Source organism: Protopterus annectens, chromosome 2.part0 (genome assembly GCF_019279795.1).
Source record: "Protopterus annectens isolate FY-2018-M chromosome 2.part0, PAN1.0, whole genome shotgun sequence".
In the NCBI taxonomy this organism is placed as follows: Eukaryota; Metazoa; Chordata; order Ceratodontiformes; family Protopteridae; genus Protopterus; species Protopterus annectens.
Window position 1 is genome coordinate 1,172,552,176 of NC_056728.1, and position 26,552 is coordinate 1,172,578,727.

The window sequence follows — 26,552 nt, forward strand, 5'->3', positions numbered from 1 at the left end:
AATGAGGGCATTTGAGCATTTGTAGAACATCCAACTCACCACTCTGCCTGTGTCTATGTGTAAGTAGGATTTTAGAATGGTGTTTTCTCTTAGAAATAGCTATGAATTAGGAAGATTAGACTAAGTGTTTTTCTGTAATGTCAGAACTTTTCCACTGTATTACTTCAAGTATTTCTCTGTGATCTCTGAACTCTTGACTAGCACTGTGTAGTAAGAAGTATTGTCTTGTGTTTTTATTATTTATTATTAAATATTTTTAAACCTTTCAATTGTGGCTGTTTTATGTAGAGATAATTTAAGCTCTAAGAGTAGATGCATGTATACAGTGATACTGTACCAAGTCACTCCAAATAAGTCTTGACAGTTCAGTCGCACTTACCATTTGGATAATAATATTGCACAGTAGAACTGGACACCCTTTCATAAGGGCCTTTGAGTAGCTAATAAATATTAGCTGGGTGGTGGCAGTGATTTCTACCGTATAGTCTGAGTAAAAAGGGCAAAGCTGGAGAACCTGTGCCAGCCTTCCCCAGGAGTGTCTGTGTGATTGCATAAACTCTTATCTCAAAGTGTGAGTATGTCTCAGCTACTTGGGCAGGGATACAAAGTACTGGTTGGACAGAGAGGGTGCTGGAGGTTTTAGCTTGCCCGCTAGGCTGAGATCTGAACTGTATAGCTGTGCCAGTGGGGAGTCTTATTGGGGATCTGGAGAGAAAGGGAGAAGCCAGCCCTAGACTGACTGTGATCTCTACTTTACTGTGTGTATATTTATTATCCTTTCCATATATGGACGCCCCTCACTGGTGTTACTGGTGAGGATTGCGGCTCCTTTCTCACACACACACACACACACACACACACACACACACACACACACACACACACATATATATATATATATATATATATATATATATATGTATTTATATTTATGGATTGACCTAAATTACCCAAAATAGCAAAATGTTGATGCAAAAAACACTGACCCAATCTAAGGTAACATAATAATGGGAAGAGGGCAAATTTCCCAACCCAGTATTATAGTGATCTTGAACCACTGTTGACAGCTTTTCTGTCCATCAAATTTGACATGCAGGAAAGCAGTTGTCAATATGCACATTTGAACAACTTAAGGGGACCAAAATACACATATATATATATATATATATATATATATATATATATATACTTAGCCTTAAAAAGGATGGTTATATATGGGCCTGTAGCTTTAATGCTATGGAGGTAGCCACCTAGTTACAGGGCGTTATGTAGCACATAGCACACTTACTTTCTTAGTCTGAATCTCAGAGCAGTAGTTTAATTAAACTGTTCATACAGACTGCAGCACACATCCTCCGTTACTTAATCACTAGGCGAACAATACACATAAAACGGCTATACATTAAAATGGGTAAATCCACAGTTGGGTAGACAGACAGACAGACAGTGTAGACATAAAAAATTGTACTCACTAAACCAAAATGTCTCAGTTATTTGGGACTGCTCTCTTTTAAAATGTTCCTGTGATCCTAAACCTTTTTTGGAGGAGTGATCTCCCTAGACCACTTGTGGAGGATTTTACTCATTTCCCCCTCACTTAATATAACCAACTCCAGTATCACAACAGTTTAAACGACTACAGTCTCAAACAATTAGAAATGTTATTAAAATAATTTTCCAGCAAAATGAAAGCCTTACATAGACAAATAGACATGCGGCAAGGGTGTAGTCAGTTATGTGCTAGTACTCTATGTATTTTGGAATAATTTATTTTATACAATGAGTTATATCAAAATGTACTTTGTTTACAAATGATTTTGCATACTTAACGTACTTCATTAATATTTGTTTTAATAAGTTACAAATTTAAGTACTGAAAAGGCATGTTACAATCTAGAAGCTAGTGTACAATTCTAATAATCCTAGCTACACCTCTGAAAGACAGAGAGATAAATACATAAACTGGATGAGCAGACAGAAAGAAACTCATCTAGTATATCAGATTGTACTGCAACTGTAGAGAGATAAATACATAAACTGGATGGATAGACAGAAAGAAAGAGACTCATCTAGCAGATCAGACTGTATTGCAACTGCAGAATATAATGAATCACTATGTTTTGCAACTTGATGGTAGTGAAACAGTTTTGCTCTCATAATAGCTACAGTACCATATCTATCTTGCAAATTTAACACAATTTTCCTCACACAGCATGGCTTTTTTCAGTTTGAATCATATTTATTACCAGAATGGATGACTTCCCTGTAAATGTTTTTAGCTGACAATGACTACTAAGAGCACTGTGACTTACCATTACATCCACATTACCGATACACTCAATTGCATAATCTACACCAGCACCAGTTTTTTCGATCAACACTTCATGAATGGGTTTTTCATAATCTTCAGGACTTAGACAGTCAGTGGCACCCATCAATTTAGCCTTCTCAAACTTCTCCTTTTTTATATCAATACCAAAAATTCTTGATGCACCAGCTGCTTTACATCCCATAACAGCTGCAAGGCCAACGCCTCCCAAACCAAACACAGCACAAGTCGAGCCAGGTTCAACCTACGGTACAATATGGCACAACATAAAACATTAGCTAATTTAAGTCAGTGTCGGTTTATTTACAATTTAGTAATCAAAGCACAAAGGCAACTAAGAAATAAAACAAGAAAGCATCACAGAACTGGAGAAAAAATGTTTTAATGAGCGCTTTCTTCAGCAATTACACTTGACTTCATCAGGTTTGTCACAGTAAAAACATCACTTCCTTTTAAAACCAGGCACCATCACATGACTACAATAAGCCATAGAACCATCAATTTTAAAATCACATTTTTCAAGTAAAAATGAAATCCTTAACACAAAACCTAATTAGAAAAATAAATGTTTAACAAAAATAAAGTAAAATGTATATGTTTATGCACATCTCCTTTTTTCTATGTAAATACTGTAAGTTTTGAACAAGGATAGTAACATGAACAGACCAAATCACCACTACTACTGTTTTCAAAAGAATAATGTCCTTTCCAAATACTCCTATTAGGTATACAAAGTCTACTACAATGGTTCATCCTCTACACGATCAAAAGTGATATTCAGCTTTTAATTTTAAATAGCTCGAGAGGGAAATAACATCATTCAGCCCAAGTAAGTGGAATAGTGGCATTAACACTCAGTTGCCACATACATTCTCTAAATTCAAGAAACAATTCCCTAGGACCACCCCCCATTATGGAGAACTACCTGATCAATAGCAATAAATTTGAACCGATGGTCTGGGTTCTCCTTAATATGTTACGCCAATTCATTTTTTTCATTAACTTTTTTGATGTCATAAATCTGTTGATATACACGTACTTTAAAAGCCTTTTTAGTCTTACCTATATAAAATCTTTCACAAGACTGATACAGGGCTGCATAAACTACAGGAGTGCTGTTGCAATTCAATTTATGGTTCAGGTGTATTGAACCATAATTCAGAATGTGTACATTGTCTGTCTATAGAATATTAGGACACTCTGCACATTGACCACACTTGGTCATCCGTCCTTTTCCATAAAATTTGTAAACCTCTGTATTTCTTTCTAATTAATTTTTAAAACAGCCATCTTTTTTATAGACTACACATGGTTTTTCACCCACATTCTTTAACATTTCTTGGTCCCCTCTAAAAACAAACCAATTCTTTTTTAAAATGTCTTTAATGTCATAAAAGTATGAATTGTAAGTCAGTATTAGGGCCCTATTAAATACTTGTGACCTACTTGTGTCATTACCCAATTCATTGGTAGTGGGGATTGAAATAGCAGCTACCCTGTACCCAATAATTTATAAAAATAACCTCTGGCCCTTTTTTCAGTGACCTCTTTCAGAATTGGATCAATAAAGTGGTTAGGGTATCCCCTTTCTTGTAACATGACCCTTAACTGTTCTCTCTCCTCATAAAATGTTTCTATGACGCTAATTATTCGTGCCAGCCTAACACCTTTTCTGAATGTCTGGATGTCCACTTTCATAAAGAGGGTATTAGAGTATGTGGGCTTTCTATATATAGTGGTTTTAAAAATGTTTTCTACTTCGTCTTTAATAATAAGTAAGTCTAAAAAGTAAATTTTGTCCTTATGTTGTTCCATAGTAAATCTTAAAAAAGAAGTGTTAGTATTCATATACTCAAAAAATTTCTTTAAATCATTTTCACTACTTTCCCAAAAAATTAGTATGTCATCCAAAAATCTGCTACAGAATTTACAAAACTTAATTCAGAAGTGAATACCTGAGTCAGTTCCCACTGAGCCAATACGATATTAGCAAACAGGGGGGCACATGCTACCCCCATTGCTACACCCATTGTTTGTTTAAATAACTGATTCTCAAATATAATAAAATTGTTGTGAAGAACCAACTCCATAAGTGTCCCAAACATCAAAATTCTGTTGTGACTTACGTTGGTGTGACTACATAGAAAATCATTAAACAAATCAAGGCCCTCCTTGTGTGTTATAACACTGAATAAGTATTTTATGTTGAAATTAACCATAATCAATTTCTCACTATATAATTCTATCTTAATTTTCTTCAAACAATCCCAGGATTTCTTGAGTATGTGTTGGTAACTTGAAAGAGTGGACTTTAAAAGAAAGTCTAAATATTTGGCTAAAGGGGTCGTTTTTTATGCTTTTGCATCAACAATAGGTCTTGGGGGGGGGGTTACTGATACTCTTGTGGATCTTGGGGATTCCAAAAATGGTTGGGACTTTAGGGTGTGTTTGAGTTAAATAAGTTAATTTTCTGTAATCTGATAATTAAACAATAAATCATTTAGGATTATATCAGTATTTCTATTTGCTATATTAAGCTCGTTCAATGAAATTTCTACATAACTATCACCATACAGGATCCCTAACATTTTTTCTATGTACACATGTTGATCCATAACCACCAATCTTCTGCCTTTATCAGGCTTCAGAATTCTGATAGATCTATTGGATGAGATACTCTGAAAAAGCCTTACTTCACACTCCATTAAATTAAATGTAGTGATTTTAGATTTAGCTAACAGCATTCTAATGTCGTTCATGCACATATTTTCAAACAACTGAATAATAGGGAGGGGTGGGGGGTTTGAATGTACTAGTTCTTTTGCAGTACACAGCAGAGATATAATATATATCACTCGTTTGAAAAAAAACAGTTAAGGTTTAATTTCCTAGGGTACAACTTCAAATAAAGAAGGCATTTATCAATACTAACATTCCTAAATGGTATGAAATTCATGCCTTTCTCGAATAAAGAGGCCCATCCGTCAGTAACAGCTTGACTACTGTAATTGTATATCTTAAAGTCTTTATGTTCATTAGTTACAAGAGTACACACTCCATGTTCATTGTCCTTATTTTAATCATTGATAATGACTCTGTAATCTGCCCCCCTCTGAGTACACAGTTCTCAGTCCATACTGGTGGCCACCATTCGTTGCATTGTTCCAATCCCTGTTGGTGTCCTGTTGCCTCTGGTTGCGGATGCTCTTGGATCTCCTCGGGAGTTCCCCCTAAAGGGGCAGAACCTTGTTCTTGCTCATTGGACACAACAGGAGTATCATCAATGTTATCTGAATTTTGTTACATACCAGACCTTGTAAAATATATACTGTTAGAACCCCTGGTTTTTTGGAGAGGGAATACAGGGCCACATTCATATTCAGTTTTGTCCCTGATCAGTTTTTTAATTTTTTTTCCCTCACAGTATTAATTTATCTGTCCACGTTAACAAATACAGTCTGGTACCTGGCTCGTTTAGAGTTAAAAGTTAAATCATTCAAAATATGTTAATTTAAATTGTTAACAGTCATTTTATACTGATTGAGTTTTCTTCCATTGTCCCTTACCAGCATTTCCATTAATTTGCATCCGTGCCAGTTGAACAAAGCAATTAGTTCCTGGTGCAATTCCGATCCTTCCACAAGTCTGTTAGGGAACTACCAGCATCGTAGACCCCTTGGTATTTGTTCTCTAGCCAGACATTCCCTTAAGTAAGCATTCTCAACTTGAGATTTTTTAACTTAAAAAGTTCAGCTTCCAAGATTGTAAGCTGCTGCTCTAATGTACCATATGAAGGGGTGGGAACGGTGTTACTGAAAGACAGTTTGTTACCTTTGTTCAGCCAATCCACAAGGTTCAAAATGTGAGATTCGCTCACCCGATTGGTTGAACAATGTTCACAACCACGTCTTCCACTTTCAGACATATCATTCATGTTAACCCATGCCTGGCTATTCCATTCAGGACTCTGCTGTTCAGGGGTGATTAAGGAGGGTGAAATTTGAGACCTTCCATTTGCTGCACTGAGAGAATCACCTCTGCTCGTAGTAGAAAGTGTACCAGGGTTGAGTTGGGCTCCAAACCCAATGAGTTGTTGAGTCAGCCCCACTATTAAGGCTGAAAGGTTCCCGATGGCATGAACCAAATCATTAATGGAACCAGTAGTTCCTCCTTCGCTTTGCAAACAACTTTCCATTACAAAAACAACCGTAGCCAAAGCACAAAGGAAACTAAGAATTAAAACAAGAAAGAGCCACAGAACCGAAGAAAAAAATGTTTTAATGAGTGCTTTCTTTAGCAATTACACTTGACTTCATCAGATTTGTCACAGTAAAAACATCACTTCCTTTTAAAACCAGGCACCATCACATGACTTCAATAAGCCATAGATCCATCCATTTTAAAATCACATTTTTCAAGTAAAAATGAAATCCTTAACACAAAACCTAATTTAACAAAAATAAAGTAAAATGTATATGTTTATGCACATCTCCTTTTTTCTATGTAAATACTGTAAGTTTTGAACAAGGATAGTAACATGAACAGACCAAATCACTACTAATACATTTTTCAAAAGAATAATGTCCTTCCCAAATACTCCTATTAGGTATACAAAACCTACTACAATGGTTCACCATCTACATGATCAAAAGTGATATTCAGCTTTTAATTTTAAATAGCTCAAGAGGAAAATAACATCATTCAGTCCAGGTGGATTAGTGGCATTAACTCTCAGTTGCCACATACATTCTCTAAATTCAAGAAAAAATTCCCTAGGACCCCCCCCCCCCAATTACTGAGAACTACCTGATCAATAGCAATAAATTTGAACCGATGGTCTGGGTTCTCCTTAATATGCTGTGCCAATACATTTTTTTCATTGACTTTTTTAATGTCATAAATGTGTTGATATACACGTACTTTAAAAGCCTTTTTAATCTTACCTATATAAAATCTTTCACAAGACTGACACAAGGCTGCATAAACTACATAAGTACTGTTGCAATTCAATTTATGATTCAGGTGTATTGAACCATAATTCGGAATGTGTACATTGTCTGTCTCTAGAATAATAGGACACTCTGCACATTGACCACATTTGGTCATCCATCCTTTTCCATAAAATTTATAACCCTCTGTATTTCTTTCTAATCTTCTTCAGTGGAGGTTTACAGTGTCGAGTTGCCAGCCCGGCAACCAACCTTCCACAGAAGGCACGCACACACACACACACACACACACACACACACACACACACACACACACACACACACACACACTCATGCCTAGAGCCAGTTTAGAGTGTCCAATCCACCTACAGCATGTCTTTCGGGTGTGGGAGGAAACTGGAGCACCTGGAGGAAACCCATGCGACCACAGGGAGGACATGCAGACTCTGCACAGAAGGCACCCCAGCCGAGGATTGAACCGGAGAACGTCTTGCTGTGAGGCGGCAATGCTAACTGCTGCACCACCATGGCCACCCTCTACATTTTTAAAACAGCCATCTTTTTTATAGACTACACATGGTTTTTCAACTGCATTCTTTACAATTTCTTGGCCCCTTCTAAAAACAAACCAATTCTTTTTAAAAATGTCTTTAATGTCATAAAAATATGGATTGCAAATCAGTATTAGGGCCCTATTAAATTCTTGTCTCCTACTCGTGTCATTACCCAATTCCTTGGTAGTGGGGATTAAAATAACAGCTACCCTGTACCCAATAATGTATAAAAGTAACCTCTGGCCCTTTTTCAGTGACCTCTTTCAGAATCAGTTCAATAAAGTGGTTAGGGTATCTCCTTTCTTGTAACATGACCCTTAACTTTTCTCTCTCCTCATAAAATGTTTCTATGTCGCTAATCATTCGTGCCAGCCTAACACATTGATTCAACCAATCGGGTGAGCGAGTCTTACGTTTTGTGCCTTATGGATTGGCTGAACAAAGTAATGAACTGTCTTTCAGTAACATCGTTCCCACTCCTTCATATGGTATGTTAGAGCAGCAGCTTAAAACTTTGGAAGCTAAACTTTTTAAATTAAAAAAAACTCAAGTTGAGAATGCTTACTTAAGGGAATGTATGGCTAGAGAACAAATACAGAAGGGTCTATGATGCTGGAAGTTCCCTAACAGAGTTGTGGAAGGATCGGAATTGCACCAGGAACTAATTGCTTTGATCAACCTGCACGAATGCGAATTAATGGAAAAGCTGGTAAGGGACAATGAAAGAAAACTCAATCAGTATAAAATGACTGTTGGTAATTTAAATGAACATATTTTGAATGATTTAACTTTTAACTGTAAACGAGCAGAGTACCATACTGCATTTGTTAACGTGGACAGACAAATTAATACTGTGAGGGAAAAGAAAATTAAAAAACTGGCAAGGGACAAAACTGAATATGAAATTGGTCCTGTATTCCCTCTCACAAAAACCAGGGGTTCTAACAATATATATTTTACAAGGGCTGGTATGTAACAAAATTCAGATAGCATTGATGGTACTCCTGTTGTGTCCAATGAGCAAGAGCAAGGTTCTGTCCATTTAGGAGAAACCCCCAAGGAGATCCGAGAGGATTCGCAACCAGAGACAACAGGACACCCTCAAGGATTGGAACTTAACAACGAATGATGGCCACCAGTATGGACAGAAAACTGTATACTCGGGGAGAGGGAGCAGGGGCAGATTACAGAGTCATTAGCAATGATTGAAAATATGGACAATGAACATGTAGTGTGTTCTGTTTTCTGTTGTAACTAATGAACATAAAGACTTTAAGCTATACAATTACAGTGCACACGCTGTTACAGACTAATAGGCCTCTTTATTCGAGAAAGGCATGAATTTCATACCATTTAGGAATGTTAGTATTGATAAATGCCTTCTTGATTTGATTTGAAGTTGTACACTAGGAAGTTAAACCTTAACTGTTTTTTCAAAAGATTGATACTTATACCTCTGTTGTGTACTGCAAAAGAACTAGCACATTCAACACCCTACCCCTCCCTATTACTCAGTTATTTGAAAATATGTGCATGAACGACATTACAATGCTGTTAACTAAATCTAAAATCACTACATCTAATTTAACAGAGTGTGAAGTAAGGCTTTTTCAGGAGTATCTCATCCAATAGATCTATCAGAATTATGAAGCCTGATAAAGGCAGATGATTGGTGGTTATGGATCAACACATGTACATAGAAAAAAATGCTGGGGATCCTGTACGGTGATGGTTATGTAGAAATTTCATTAATCGAGCTTAATATAGCAAATAGAAACACTGATATAATCCTGAATGATTTATTGTTTAATTATCAAACTACAGAGGATGAACTTATTTAACTCAAACACACCCTAAAGTCCCAACCATTTTTGGAATCCCCAAGATCCACAAGAGCATCAGTAACCCCCTCTAAGACCTACTGTTGATGTGAAAGCATCAAAAATGACCACTTTAGTCAAATTTTTGGACTTTCATTTAAAGTCCACTATTTGAAGTTACCAACACATACTCAAGTACTCCTGGGATTGTTTGAAGAAAATTAAGAAAGAATTATATAGTGAGAAATTGATTATGGTTACCATCGACATAAAGGACTAGGCATTCAGTGTTATACCACATGAGGCGAGCGAGCCTTGATTTGTTTTATGATTTTCTATGTAGTCACACCAACATAAGTCAAAACAGAATTTTGATGTTTATGACACTTATGGAGTTGGTTCTTAACAACAATTGTATTACATTTGAGAATCAGTTATTTAAACAAACAACACGTGTAGCAATGGGGGCAGCATGTGCCCCCCTATTTGCTAATATAGTATTGGCTCAGTGGGAACTAATGGAGGTATTCACTTCTGAATTGTTTAAGTTTTGTAAATTCTATGGCAGATTTTTGGACGACATACTAATTTTTTGGGAAGGTAGTGAAAATGATTTAAAGACATTTTTTGAGTATTTAAATACTAACACGTCTTTTTTAAGATTTACTATTGAACAACATAAGGAGAAAATTTACTTTTTAGACATACTTATTATAAAAGACAAAGTAGAAAAAAGTTTTAAAACCATGATATATAGAAAGCCCACATACTCTAATACCCTCTTACATTATGAAAGTGGACATCCAGACTTTCAGAAAAAGTCACTTGTCAAAGGCCAATGTGTTAGACTGGCATGAATGATTAGCGACACAAACATTTTATGAGGAGAGAGAAATGTTAAGGATCATGTTACAAGAAAGGGGATACCCTATCCACTTTATTGAACCGATTCTGAAAGAGGTCACCGAAAAAAGGGCCAGAGGTTACTTTTATCCATTATTGGGTACAGAGTAGCTGTTATTTCAATCCCCACTACCAATGAACTGGGTAATGACACAAGTAGGACACAAGAATTTAATAGGGCCCCAATACTGACTTACATTCCATATCTTTATGACATTAAAGACATTTTAAAAAATAATTTGTTTGTTTTTAGAGGGAACCAGGAAATGTTAAAGAATGTGGGTGAAAAACCACGTGCAGTCTATTAAAAAGATGGCGGTTTTAAAAATGTATTAGAAAGAAATACAGAGGGTTACAAATTTTGTGGAAAAGGACGGATGACCACGTCTGGTCAATGTGCAGAGTGTCCTAATATTCTAGAGACAAACAATGTTCACATTCCGAATTATGGTTCAATACATCTGAACCATAAATTGAATTGCAACAGCACTCATGTAGTTTATGCAGCCTTGTGTCAGTCTTGTGAAAGATTTTATATAGGTAAGACTAAAAAGGCTTTTAAAGTACATGTATATCAACACATTTATGACATCAAAAAAGTCAATAAAAAATGTATTGGCACAGCATGTTAAGGAGAACCCAGACCATCGGTTCAAATATATTGCTATTGATCTGGTAGTTCTCAACGATGGGGGTTGGGTCCTAAGGAATTGTTTCTTGAATTCTGAGAATGTATGTGGCAACTGAGGGTTAATGCCAGTAATCCACCTGCGCTGAATGATGTTATTTCCCTCTCGAGCTATTTAAAATTAAAAGCTGAATATCACTTTTGATCATGCAGAGGGTGAACCATTGTATTAGATTTTGTATACCCGTTAGGAGTATTTGGGAAGGACATTATTCTTTTGAAAAAAGTAGTAGTGGTGATTTGGTCTGTTCATGTGACTATCCTTGTTCAAACCTTACAGTATTTACATGTGTATAAACATATACATTTTACTTTATTTTTGTTAAACATTTATTTTTCTAATTAGGTTTTTGGTTAAGGATTTCATTTTTACTTGAAAATGTGATTTTAAAATTGATGGTTCTATGGCTTATTATAGTCATGTGATGGTGCCTGGTTTTAAAAGGAAGTGATGTTTTTACTGTGACAAATCTGATGAAGTCAAGTGTAATTGCTGACGAAAACGCTCATTAAAACATTTGTTTTCTGGCTCTGTGGCTCTTTTTTGTTTTAATTCTTATTTACAATTTAGCTTCAGTATCAACATATGTTTGCAAATAAAGAATCAGTTTGTAATTTAGCCGAGAGGAATAAAGCTATGCAGTGCTAATGCCATGTAATCCTACATTTGTTTTTCCTTGGTCTCCATTTGCCCTCTGAATGACAATAAACAAGTTATTAAACCATACAGTACTATAAGGTCACCCCAAAAAAGCAACCATTTTACCTAGTGGTCTTACCTTATTAACAAAAGTAAAATCAATAATGGAATAAACTTTCATGAAAAAACTTGAGATCTATATTCTAGTAATAGCAACGAAAGGAAAATTATACCCCATACTGCAAGAAAATTAGCCAATCAGCAGCTGAGTCAGCTTGACAGTTCTGAATTACTCACAAGAAAGACTTGCATGCAGAAAGAAGTAGGTGGATGAATTCAACAGAACAGTTGCATTTACTAAAACTCAAAACATATAATACTGATTTCTACACATATATCAAAATTTCTAAGCTGATTTACTAAGCCTGTTTAAATGCTTTAACACTTTTCGTGAATATTGTTTGTTTTTTGCAAGTTTCTTGAATTCAAGTAAGAATTATGCATTTTAGCTAACAAGACATACCAGACAGAAATCATTTAAATAAAAAATAAGTTCAACTGGGATGTAAGCAGTTTAGACTGAAAAATGTTACTTATCACACATCTGGCAATTATTAAATAATACAAACAGGTCACTAAAGAGTCTGACGTCATGAGCTGGAGCCTGCTAAGGCCCTCCAAGGCTATCCATTTGGTAGTATAAATTGGATAACAGCTCAGGTGCCAGTCTTTTGTTTGCAAAGCCCATACCTAAAGAAGGAATGTGAGGAAGTTGTATGTGATTCAGGATTGCATTATCACTACAGTAAAGACTTTTCAGACTGTAAAGTGTACAGCATAACAAGCTGGAGTAGAGACTGAAGGAGGAAGAGGGAGAACAGTTTGGAATCGTCAGGCTTTCTAATGAATAGACAGATGCCTGTTAAAGTCGTGGCCCCAAGGGGTAAACAATGCTGCAACATTTACAGCTTATTTTCAGCTGTTTAGGAGCCTTAGACACCAACTCTTCCATCTGGATCATTTAAATTACTAAAAAAGATATAAAAAGGGAATGGAGAGGGGATTATTAGAAAGACAAACACATCAGGAACAAGGTGTGTTTTAGTCAAGGACGCCCCAAGGTTTTTGGACTTAGATTCTTTTACTTTACTTTTCATTTGATTTATGACCTTCTGCTCGACCTTCTCAAACTTCAGATCACAATGTATGTATGCTAATTCTTTAGAAAGTTGATAAAACTTTTACCACAGAGAGAGAGGAAATTCAGAAGCTTTTAAAAATTCCATCAGCAGCAAATTCAGCAGTTTGCTATTACACCATATAAAACATCACCCATGATCCAAAACTGTTGGAAAGGGGAGCAGATAAAGCTCTAATGCAATTGCAATGCTGTAATGATTTACCAGCTTTCTCATCCATGGGGCTAGATAAGCAACAGGAATCACTTTGTTGATTCCAATGCATGTATACACCCACTCAGTTGTGGCCCTAAACTCATGATAAAAGCCATTAGGTTTAACCCTTACTAAAAGTTGTGGATTTGTTTCACTTTCTGAAGACAGTGAAAATCAATAACTTTCCCACAAAAGCTGGTTGGTTTCTTATTTGTACTTAGGCCATATTTATGATTTCCAACTTAATGGGCTTTATTAGCCAGACTAATGCCTCTCTGCATCTCAGAAGTTAAACTATAGCACACTTGTGTATCTTCTAAACATGCAGAATCTGGGTATTTTAACCTGCATACATCCTATAAACCTTACATTGGTCACAAGACCCACTCATAAAGTTGCATATGACATCTCAAATTCCTTACCAGCTTATAATCGGAAATGAATAAAATGTAGGCATTTTTTGTAGCCTTTTCTCCTCTGCCTCATCTTACAGTTCCCTACCCAGTGCCCTACATCCATTGCTGGGTCTGTCAGCCACCTCCTAATTGCCCCAGGACTTTGATTTTATAGGGGTGGAGCAAGCATGGATGTTAAGGGTGTTTTGGGATCTGGCCATCAACATTCGCGGGGGGGGGGGGTTCCTTATGACATCCTCCTATTAATCGCCCCATGGTTCCAGTGGTCATGTCCAAGGGGCAGGTGTGCAATGGGGAATGTGCTGCATTTCACCCTATCCTATTTACCCTTTGGACCATGCCTCCCAATAGTGATGTCCCTAACCTTCACCAGTGATTACCACAGGAGAAGTCCACAAAACCTTCCTCCCACCAGGGATAGTAACGTCCATCTCTTTCATTCCATCAGTCATCTGAGCAGTTAACTGAACCCAAGTCAGCTGGACTGTAGTCTGGACTTTATCCCTCTATGCAACTGGAGAGGAAAGTTTGGTATATATAAGATTACAGTACTGGAACACCTGAAAGATGTATAAAAATGGAATTGTTACAAAGACAAAATCTAACCATTTTGTGGTAAACAGCCCTTATGTGCTGGTGGGCTTCTCCATTCTGTAAAAACTATATGAATGAATTACTGTAATCAGCAGTTTATCAGGTTGACCACATCAGTTATTTTTTTCAACTTAATATATTTTATTTGGTTCATTTATACACAGAAGCATGAAATAAGACAAAAGGATGAAATAAGAAGACCCAAAAACAAAAGGATGAAATAAGAAGACCCAAAATTGCTGTCACAGAGCCACAAGTTGACAGTAAAATCGAAGGAAGTTGGTACAAATGGGAAATCTAATAATCAGATGTTCTTTACTCTAAAGGTGTGTAGGCCTATGACACACAGAAATAACTGCCCTTAATCCTACTTGTCTACTTGCTCTCCCCCTAGCTTAGAAGCAAATTATAATGACAGACAACAGTTAATATAAAAAGCTTTTATGATGAAGTTTATGAAAAACTCTTTTTACTTGATCTAATTAATATTCAGACAAGTGGATCTTAGTTTTCATGACAGTGCATTCAACTGTGGATACTACACTGTCTCAAAAGTTTCAACAGTGCAGCTAAGTCTAACAAGGCTTTAACATAAACTTCATCCTTACTGCTATTGTGTGTGTGTGTGTGTGTGTGTGTGTGTGTGTGTGTGTGTGTGTGTGTGTGTGTGTGTGTGTGTGTGTGTGCTCGCGCTTATGTTTGTACTATTCTGAAATAATTTAATTGATGATACGCAAACATTTCATTTATGTATGTTAAGTTACATGTAATTGCAAAATTTGAAACAAGTTACCTATGCCAACTTTTATCATTTATTGTTGAACATAGCCATTGGTTTTAAACAGAGAGAGTGAAAAATTAAACCGGAGCATCTTTCTTTTGTTATTTGTGTTACTTTAATTTAGTATGCCTTTTAATAATGTCATACACTGTAGACAGCACAAAAAGAACTGAAACTATTTAGAAAAATAAAAATAATTATGATGCGAAAGCTAAATAATGACATGCTATGAGTCTTTCATAAGCTTATTTTAAAAGTGTAGAAATAAAAATGAATTCGAGAAATATCCCAAAAGCCATGCAGCCTTTTAGAGTGTAGCCCAACGTTTCCAGATGAAATAAAAGTAAGGTAAGTAAAATATTCACCTTAGCAGTGTTGAGGGCTGCACCATATCCAGTAGGAATGCAACATCCAATCAAACAGACTTTCTCCAAAGGTGCGGCATCATCTATTTTAGCAAGAGAGACATCTGCAACGACTGTGTACTCCGCGAAGGTGGAAGTACCCAGGAAATGGTGAATTGCCTGTCCTTTGCATGTGAATCTGGTAGTGGAATCAGGCATTAAGCCTAACTTGTTTGTGTTTCTGTAACAACAAAAAAGAAGAAATACCATCATATTTTCAGTGTGAAATAGCTGGTTTAAATCACTTCAGTACAACTTCAGAACTGATACAGTGTAGCACTAGTCCATGATTTGGTGCGGGTAATGCAGAATGTACCCATGGTTTGATTACAAGGGTGACACAACTCAGTGTCACTGTAAAGTTCTGTTGTGGGGGAAGATAAACGATGCATTCTGCAAGCACTCAATCCTCAGCATGTGTGTGCCAGTGGCTGCAAAGTTCCTCTCAGTTTCTACTTTAAGGTATGGGGTTGTTGTAGACAAAAGCCATTATACTTTTATTTTTGGCATAGCTGCTGCCTGTTAAAACAGTACAGCTGCTATCTTTCTTCATTAAAAAGCATTTTATTTAAGATGTGTAGCTCTTAAATAGAAGATTTTTTAACAGCATAAGATAGCATCTGTAACATTGCAATAACACTGTGACACTCAGTGAAGTACTTTTAAAGCAAACTAACAGCACCCGAGTAATATACTATTCACCCTCAACAATTCCTGCTAAATAATACATTCAACTCTGAAGTAACTATAACATGGAGAAAGAAAGAAATCTCTGGAGGTTTGGGGTCTGGGGGGTTGGTTCTGAGAGGTAAAGCTATGAAAAGCAGCTTTATCCTGTAGGCTTAAGTTTGATTTCCACTTGTTGACTGTACCTTTGTAAGTATGTCTCTTAACTCCTCACTGCTCATGGATAACCTTGAAAAAATACTTCTAAGTAGGGTGTTTGTATACTTAACAAATAAATTAAAACAAAACTGCATTTGCATATAAAACAAAACTGCATTTACATAGCAGTCAGAGAAAGTACACTTGTTTGAGTTTCCCTACCATAACAGCAGATGCCTGAGTAGAAGGATTACTGCTACAGTCCAGCTCCTTATCCATAGCAACTAGCCACCAGTAAATGTCCACCTTTATAATCTGACTTTTGAAGGCATTTCTTTGACATCACCAGATCAAATCTGGAATCCTTTAACAACTCAATATGTTAGCCCATTTTATAACTAAAATGGGCAGCAGTTCACACCATTTTCACTTCTTCTTCTTTGGTAGAAAGGTAACTAGCATGTGCCCAGGTAAGTGGCATGTAATGCCTCTGATTCTCAGTCTGAAAAGTCCTGGACAACCTGAAGAGTTTGCTGTAGTAAATTCAGTAAACTTTAACAATTGCAGACCCTTGGAGACCCATGTTGGGATTCCCAGGTCAATATATGGAGGCAGTGATGACTTCTGATGGATGTTAAGAAGGAACAGAGGTCAGGGTCCATGTCTACCCCTCACATAATTATGGTTTATGATTCCATGTTCTCTTCTTCCTTCCAACCATACAGAGAGTGAGGAGATAGCCACTACCTGAGGAAAGGTGGACTGGTGTTTATAAGGCAATAATGACCTGCCTATACAAACACATGCTGGTATGGTGAGGGTACGCACAGAAATGTATTATGTTCATCATAAGGGTCACAGCTGAAGTATGATGATCCCTTTTTCATAGGAACAGTACTAAAGCAATTAGCCATCCCCAGGGGTTATGGCAATTAAAGCATGCTAGGCAGGTCTGCAGCAATAAAACCTGCCCTAGTTCTGAACTAAAGTTCCAAACTGTAGTGTTTGAAAAGGTGTGCACAGTGGTCTGGAAGGCTACTTCACAGATACTCTGTGTTCAAACATGTCTACAGATGGGTACCATGTTCACTACTATATTCCCATAATAGAAGAGAATGCAGTTCGCTAGCCACTTGGACAGTGGTTACTTTGAAACAAGTGCACCTTGCTTGTCTGGCTGGTTAGACTACCTAAACTTCTTTGTTCTTACTATATAACATCCGAACTGCCTTTGCACATCCAGCAAGTGTAATATCCTCTTTAAACTAGTACAGCAAACAAATGATAACAAAACAATAATGCTTGAGTCCTGATTATTCACTTACAAGCACACCTCTTTGGTGCCTAGGCAAATTAAGTCAGAAAATTAATATATGTGCATACACACACACACACACACACACACACACACACACACACACACACACACACACACACACACACACACACACACACAATTTAAATACAAAACCAGTAAAATAAATAACCATTCAAAATCAGAGCAGAATTAAAATATAGCAATAAAGAGCCTTAGGATAAGTTAATAATTAAGTGCACTTTTCCAACTGCGTTAATTGTTAAGCACCAAGTCTCAACAGTATTGAACTTCAAAATAAATACAGCTTCTTAGTATGATTTTTAACATCAGCGTCTTCCATCTCTGGCTGTATAACAGTATCAACGAATTTACCAAACAGTTTATGATTAAATAATTCATATAGTGTGAAACCTGTGATGAAAGAAATGACCATTGAGGGAACACTAGTTATCTGTTATTTATGTATGCCTGTATGTTTAGGCTTTTAATGTTTTGATCACTGCCATTAAGGCTCTGTTGTTTGTTATATACGTACTTTAGCATGTGGTGCTTTTTAAAAACCTGATGAACTCTAGATTACAGTGAAAGCACTTGTTTTACCTGGAATTTAATGCAGACCACCTTCTCTGTGGTTTCTGGCTCATTTTTGGACTGTCAGTTTATAATATTATCCAGTATCCAACCAACGTGAGCAAAAAAAAAAAGCAGGAAGGAGGTGGGAAAGGACCATAGCGCTCAACTTCTTAGCTCAACGGTCCTGATGAATTACAATAGCTGTAATTATTTAATGACTGATATCTTCAATGATTTGCCAGAAAACTATACTTTATGATGAACTATTGGAGACAGTGATGGGTGAAAAAAAGTGTCACCTCCACCTACACTGATCCTGGCAGGTACCACCGTACCAGCTTCCAGTGTAGGGCTATCTGATGCAGAAGATGCAGGTAGGGCAGGAGATGTGGAGGCAACTGTGGCAGGCTGGGACATAGATATGCTGGGAGCCTCTGGTGGGGTGGGAGTAGTGGCACTAATGCTGCCATGTGTATGGGGACAATAGGCCTTGCAGGTGGGTTAGGTGTCTTGTTGTTGTGCTGCTGCATATAGTAACAGAAATGGACAATAGCACAGAAAATACCAAAATAAATGCATGAAAGGGAAAGGGTAACAACAAAGGGGGTGGAGAAGGGAAATATAAAAGCAATGATTACTGCACTCTTAATGATGTTGATACCAAAACAGTAAAGCATAATAACCTTTTTAATAGCAGCTTTTGCACAGAAATATTATTAACCTGTTTATCTGTTTATAACACATGGGGGGGGGGGGGGCTAAACCAAAAGCCATCACCACATGCAGTCTGATATATATGAGAATAACAACTAAATGAACTAGTTATCAAGACAGCACGTCTGTGCTTGTGGCTAACCATGCTAGCTGACTTTTGGCCATAATAAAACTGTACTTATGCAATAATAAACATGCCCATCACACAATAAACATGTCCAGTACATGGAATACACAAGGGATGGATACTTCCTATTGCCTACTGTGAAATGCCCACCTGACTACTACTTTTAAATATTAAATATATGGACGTTGTAGTGATGCATTTGTACTTCTGGGTTGACAATTATATTCTGCCATGACAACAGAACTTTTTTTGTTTGGGGGGGGGGGTATTGAACCGACAGTCATCATAATTTTAGAGCACATAGCCTTAATGTGATGAGTCACTTGTCCACCTAAACAGTAAGAGGCATGAAAAAGCACACTTGTAACATTGCAAAGTTGCACTGCTACCCATAAGTTATGTCAGTAGTGACAGATATGTTACTGCTGTATAAACAACACATACTTTTACTAGCTACAACTGTCACTATGCAAACGGAGACATTTCTCATGACAGCATGTATACTTATCCTGTGCTACTTTGTGCTGCTTCTGTTACCCTCTGATACTTTAGGCACTCTCTTCTCCTCTGTGCATCACCCTGTTTCTTTCAATCTCTGCAGAGGCTAAAAACATAAGCATTCTGGAATGACAAACTAGATGGTGGCATGCAGTGGCAGGTTAGGTTTTTAATTAAAAATGGTGTAATTAAAGTATGGAAGTGGTGACTGCGCCCTAACTTCAGCTTTCCAACAGCCAAGGAGGTCAGGCTTGTGTCAATTAAGTTACTGTAGGGGTGATGGCACTACTCCCTTACGCATGGGGTGCCAGTGCCATCAATGATAGCCTGGGTCAAACTATTCTAGACATAAGTCTTATACTGTGACCTGGTATAGCCTTACTGCAGGAGCCTGTGGCTGAAATGCTTATGGAAGATGTCCAGAAAAATAAGGTAAGTGGTACTTTGCACTCCTCTACTTATTTGTTCAAGGATAGCTTGTTATGTGCTGCTCAATGTATAGCCTATAGGTAATGACAGTTTGTCAGTGCTTCTAAATGATTCAGCAAAAACAATTATCAAGTGCATTGCAAGCATAATGAACCTATTAGAATGCAGGCTTGTTACAGTAGGGCGTTGCAGAAGTTTTGTGAAATACATGCTGTTGTGTATATTGCACATAAGTGACTGGCCACAACCTTTGCACTATGTATAGTGTAATGTTCCTGTGCTTGTTACATTGCATGTACATGTTTATTGTTTTGAAGGGGGGTGTACTGTGCTCAGGATACATGCATTCCTAACATCCACATAAATAATTGTTAGTGTCAGGCCCAACTAAAGCATAACAGATGGCCTATTAGTATGATATTACTGTTGGGATTTCTAAGGTCCATGCATGTCCACAACTGTTAATTTCACTGCTTTCCATACTAAAAGAACTAAGAAACAGGTGCAGAAAATGGCCACTTCATCCGATGATGCTTCTTCGTCCAACCACAAGCTGAAGTTTATGAATGCTGAAAACGAGGTGGTACTAGAGGTCCCCTATTTCCACAGTGGATAGCTCTCTGCAGTTCATTCTTTTGATTAATCTTTATATAATAATTATGATATGGTCCACCGCAGAGTACCTGATGTGATCCATGCTGCCATCCACACGGAAGAGGCACAGGAACAGAGGGCAACAGTTGGTGGGCCATCTACTGAACCACCCATTATGGACACAGAGGTATTCTCAGCCTCAATTATAAGTGGTAAGACCTCCACAGAGTCTCATAGTGCAGAGCTAGACGTTGAGGAAGAGCTGTATAGGCCCCAGATATTTTCAGCTGAAGATACCACAGGTATGTAGGCCTAGCATGAATATTTGCAATCCATTCATAACTGTCAAGTCACATTACAGTTCATAATAGCTGTCTCACCTCTGTCATACAGCTACATCTGGGATCAAAGTGCAGTATCCATCAGCACAACCCATAAGCAGGGTTATTAGTTGATATATTTTTATAGTTGTAACAATATCATCTGCATGAGTATTTGTGGTGCTGGGCCCAAATTACACTGGATATTTTTTGCTTTGGTGTATTCACTGGTGATTCATTACTCAGCACTGACATTGTGGAACTGCCTCTATCTGATGTTGGAGCATCTGTAGCCACGGATAATGATGGCAGACATAAGCTGACACACTCAGAAGGCATGCAGTGTGGTGTGTGTGTGTGTGTGTGTGTGTGTGTGTGTGTGTGTGTGTGTGTGTGTGTGTGTGTGTCTGTGAACACAGGAAGTATAACCCTCACATTCTCTGGTAGTGCAAGGTGCAGTGTTGCACCAGGTACCGAGGTCGTTTCTCTACACACACACACACACACACACACACACACACACACACACACACACACACACACACACACAGTTTCTGGTTTGTGACAGTGCACATCTGTGCCCATGATTAGTCTGATTATGTGGATTTCTAATTAGTGTCATATGCCAGGTTTCCAGGACACATCTAGCATCACCAACATGATGCCCCTATGGGAAGCTACCCTTTGCGAACTGTTGGTAAATATCATACTGTGCCATATTTGTGAGTCAAGAAAATGCCTGGGTGGCCTGCACATGCATATTGTAAATGATACTCTGTGCATTACAGACCACCTGGCAGTTAATGGAGTGATACCTTTTCAGGCTTGCATACCTCCTTCCCAGTTCACAAGGTGAGGTCATTATTTCAAGGTGAGTATGGTCTATGGCACCAGTACCTCAAGGAAATGTGCTACAGCATAAAAGTCCTGTATGGTGTTGCTTCTCACCTCTGGGGTACATGGTAACCAAATAAACTCACTCATATGCTTTGTGATGATGTGAAGTATTGTCAGCTATGCCAGGATGCATAGGGCAGCTGATGAGTAACATATGTCAGCATAGCTAACTGGAGTTTTGCAAAGAATTATATGTCATTTGTATATCAGACTGATTTTCACAGGAGCTTGTGTTGAAAATCTATTTGTAAAACTGCTTGTGTTAAAAATGTACCAACAGAGGATCCTGCTGGACAGAAGAGAAACACACCTTTATGTCAGACTATATTGTAACTGTTGAAATTAATATATTGTAACAGAGGATACTGGAAGAGAAGAAGTTAATCTCATTCCAGCTAACTTTGAAAAATAGTCTGAAATTAAATTACCTTGTTTAGGGCATAAAGATTGCATCTTACAGTTCTGATTGCAGTCAGAGACAAAATATCTGTGAAAACCAGGACTAGGAATCCTTCTGCATCATCCTTAGGGGTGAACTAATTGCTACCCTGGAACAGTAGAATTTTCTGAAACAGTTTTATAGCTTCCAGATGCTATAACACATTTTTAGCAAAGCTCTATGTGTGTGTGTGTATGATGACGCATGTGTGCTACATTCTGGCTCAGTTACTAGTAAAGAGGGTAGTGTGGGAACCAGAAGTCAAGTGACCAGATGCATGTGATGTCATTCTGTAATCCAGCACTGAAATGATGCTTTAATACTAGATGAGACAGAAGTCTTGTGATAGTCTGTTATTGGAACTGACAAGACCACTCACCCACTTCATCTTGCCTTGCTTTACTAAGTAACCAGGGAATAGTAATTCTTTAGATCAGACAGGAAAATGCAGTGAGATTAGTTAAGTAATGTTTTTCTGTATCTGTGTGAATCTATCCATCTGTATTATTTTTAATATTTTCTGTGTCTGAAACTCTGGTGTTTATTGTAAATAGATGGTGTTTATTGTAAATAGATATTTAGTATTTTCATGGTCTTTTATTATTTATTATTAAATGTAAACATTTCATTGTAGCTTGTCTTTTAGAAAATATTTTAACTTTTGAAAGTACTTATATTGATTTGGTGACACTGTGGCCACTCCTAACATTGATTAAACACTACCATTTTATTAGTATTAATTTTTCTCAGTATGACTGGGTACTCTTGTAAGACCCACAGAGTAGCTGGCTTTGGAGTGTTCTGGTGGCAGTATCTACCTTACAGTCTTGGCAGAGGAGGCATAGCTGGTAAATCTGTGCCAAACTTTCCCTTTTTTATGTGTGAAAATCAAATCTCCAAGAGTGTTTGTGTCAGTTACTTGGAGCAAGGACACACAGCACTGGTTTCACAGAGAAGGTGGCTGAGGACTTGGCTTGGAACACTCGGCTGAGGACTGAACTCTACAGCTGTGGTCAGGGAGGAGTCTAATTTGAGGCCTGGTGAGAGGGAAAGAAACCCAGCCGCAGGACAGGAGTGTGCTCCCTGTGTGCTCTTAAGGGAAATTGTGCTTGGTGCAGAGAACTGCATTTGGAAATACTGTGTATATCTATTTTTGTTCCAAGTGAACGTCTCTCATAAGTGTCAGTGGTGAGGACTGAGGTTTGTGAATTAGTGGCCCAGAGGAGGGACTTCACATATTAAAGCATGGCATCGAAAAACAGATCCAGTATTCTCAAGGCAGAAGCCTCAGACACCCCCCAGTGTGTCCCCACAGTAGGTTACTGAAATGCCTCTGTAACTAATGTATGTAAAGCCGCATACACCTCGGTATCTACTGGGATTGGTACTTCATCGCTCCTATGCGGCTGCAGACAATGCCAAAACATGTCCAAGATGTACTGCATGGTGTCCCTGTCAACATGATAAGAGTCTGCTATGCCGCTGCCATGGAGGGCATGAAATGTTAAGTCAGATGACGATGCACAACTGGGGGTGAAGTTATGCACCATCTGCAGAAGCAGCTGATAAAACAGCCTCTTGTACACACATGTTTACAGTAATTGTGACAACTCCTAACACTGAACTCTGCTTTACTTGAAATAGAGCATATGGCCATGTACAAAACTAAAGTGGTTGCAGCATCACTGAGTGACATTTAAGTATTTCTGAATTGATGCACCATGCTGTCTTGCCTCATTATCATACATGGTACTTCCTTATGTGGCCATTACTATAGATCACAGCTGAGAGTGTTACTTCAGCTGGCTGCATCATATTCCTGGGTTTTCTGGATCACACGCAATCTGCATGTTGCTGCTCATCACAAAAGTTCACACAGGCATATTTTTCTGAACTTGTTCTATGCTGTAATTTATCTTTCTCTCTCTTTTTATTTTTTTGCAGCTCAGCCTCAGTCATTTAAAGTTTTTTTTAATTACTATTTTCCATAATTCCTTTAACTTACAAGCTGTCAGCAGTCTGTTTTAACTGAGATGTAATTCCTTGAATTTACCAGTTACCTTTCATTGTTTTACTGCATCCCATTCCGTGATAACATTGACCCACTCTGTCACACATTTATGTTCATCTGCCTACCATTGTTACTGAAACGCAGCTTCATGCAGGTCCATTCTTCTAAAAGGAGTTGTACTCTTGAAACATCTGAGTTCTGTCATGGTCATTTCCAAATGTATGTATTTTTTAAGTCAAAATACTAAAACAAGCACTTGTTTTTGTTATCACTTGACTTCTTTAGTTTATCTGCCAGCTGTTGCTTTTCTCCCTCAACTGATGTTGACAAATGTCCTTTTTTATATATAAAATGAATTTTGTTATTGTTTTACTACTTTGTAAATAATTTCCCTTTCCTATTCTGGGGACTGTGACTGAAGAGATGTACCTGTATGTCCTTTTGTATGAGACATGAAGTAGGACTCTATCCACATAAAGGCTCGAAGCTCAGAGCGCCTCCCTGTCTAAATCAAAAAATACCATTTACTAGAGTCTTCCATGATAAGATTTTGAGTTCTACATAAGCACTGAGCTGGAAAGTGGAGATTAGTTTTTCTACTATAAAAGTAAGATCCCACAGAAGTAGCACAGGCTTCTAGGGAAGTTAGGAGTGCATAACTCCTTTTGAAAACTGCTTTTCTGTAGATTGAGTAAACAGGTGTCCAAGACAAGGCATCCTGTGATGGCTGAAAGGTGTACTTTAACAAAGGCATCTGACAGCACATGTTGACCATGTTCTGCTACACACTAAAAAACGCTAACTTCTATGAGTAAAGCAACCTTAGAGCTAAGCCAAGAGACAACCTTTTCCTCTAGATAAATAGGTTCTAGTGTCAGATTTTCTAGCCTCCTGTACAGTATACACTACATTACCTGAAATAGATTCTTACAGGATATCAGGATAACAACATCTAAAGTCTTAATATTTGGCTCTTCCAATGACCTTTCCCCTTGAGTCAAAAGGATGCAGCATCTGAAAAGTGTACTTGTCCCTTCTGCTTCATTGGGCCATTTGTGAGAATCATGACCATCTTAGTCATCATCATCATCACTGACTCCCTTTTTCCCAATTTCTGCATGGGGTCAGGGTGTTTTGTCAACTGTCACTATCTCTATTTATTTGAGTGAAAAGCTCCCGCCTGACTGTCGCAAGTCTTGTCTCACACAATCCATCCAACCTTTTATTGCATACCTTTGTCTCCTCTTGCCCTACTCCTGTCTGTTCCATACCTTCTTCACTAGATTGTTTTCTGCTTTTCTGCACATGTGCCTGAATCATTGCAATCTGTTCTTTTTTAGCTCTTCTGCAATTGGAGCTACTCTAGCTTTTGCTCTTATGTCTTCATTTTTTCATCTGTCCCACAGAGTGCATCCTACCACCCATCACAGGCACTTCATTTCCATCTCCGCTGGCTTCCTCAACTGCTCTTCCTTTAATGTCCAAGTTTCTGTGCCATGGAGTATTACTGGTCACACCACTGTTTTGTATACCTTACTTTTCAGTTTCTTTGGCATTCTTCTGTCATATACTATACCATCCCAGTTGTCTGCAGCCCCTCTGAACCTAGCTTTGACCTCCTCAGTCAGACTTCCCTTCTCCTCAACCACCCCTCCCAGATACCTGAAGTTGTTAACCTGTTCCACTATTTTCCCTTCTGTCTCAGTTCTCAGCTTTTTCTGAAATCCACCATTTGCTGACATTGCAGCTGTCTTACATGTATTCGGTTTTATCCTGTGTGCCATCAGTTTTGCATCCCATTCCCTATCCTTTGCTGAAGTTCTTGCTCAGAGTCTGCATACAGCAATTTGTTGATCTGTCCTCTCTGACCTGTTTGCTAATATAGTCCATCACCAGTATGAACAGTGGGCTCAAAGTTGAACCTTGGTGCACACCCACTCCTACCTGGAACCCCTCTGTAACACTGAACACTGTTCATGCTTGAGTCACTGAGTCCTTATACATAGCCTGCACTAATTCTATCAAGGTTTCCTGGACTTAGACCACTGCAGGACTTCCCAAATCAGCTTGCTTGTGACCTTGCCATATGCCTTCTCCAAGTCTAGAATGCCCAGCTCATTTCTAGCTTATTCTCAACTATCTGCCTCACTTCAAATCTTGGGCCAGTTGTGTTGAATCCTGATCTGAATCTGAACTGCTCATCTCCCATCTACCTTTCTAAAACACTGCATATTCATTTATGTCACCCTTACCAGAACTTTCATGCAATGTGATAGGAGTTTGATACCTCTGTACTGCCCACAGTTGTGAATGTCCCCTTTGTTTTTGAACACTA

At 37.9% G+C, this 26,552-nt stretch overlaps 1 protein-coding gene across 2 annotated transcripts in view; it reads right to left on the bottom strand.

The window, feature by feature from the left end:
• LOC122793406 (alcohol dehydrogenase class-3-like) overlaps positions 1-26,552 on the bottom strand; it is a 765,188-nt gene that overhangs the window by 564,838 nt on the left and 173,798 nt on the right. For both annotated transcript variants that reach the window (XM_044061384.1, XM_044061383.1), the window contains exons 5-6: positions 15,434-15,653; positions 2,313-2,573 (exon numbers count right to left, since the gene is read on the bottom strand). In XM_044061384.1, the coding sequence (XP_043917319.1) occupies positions 2,313-2,573; positions 15,434-15,653 (481 nt within the window). The remainder of the gene's footprint in view (positions 1-2,312; positions 2,574-15,433; positions 15,654-26,552) is intronic.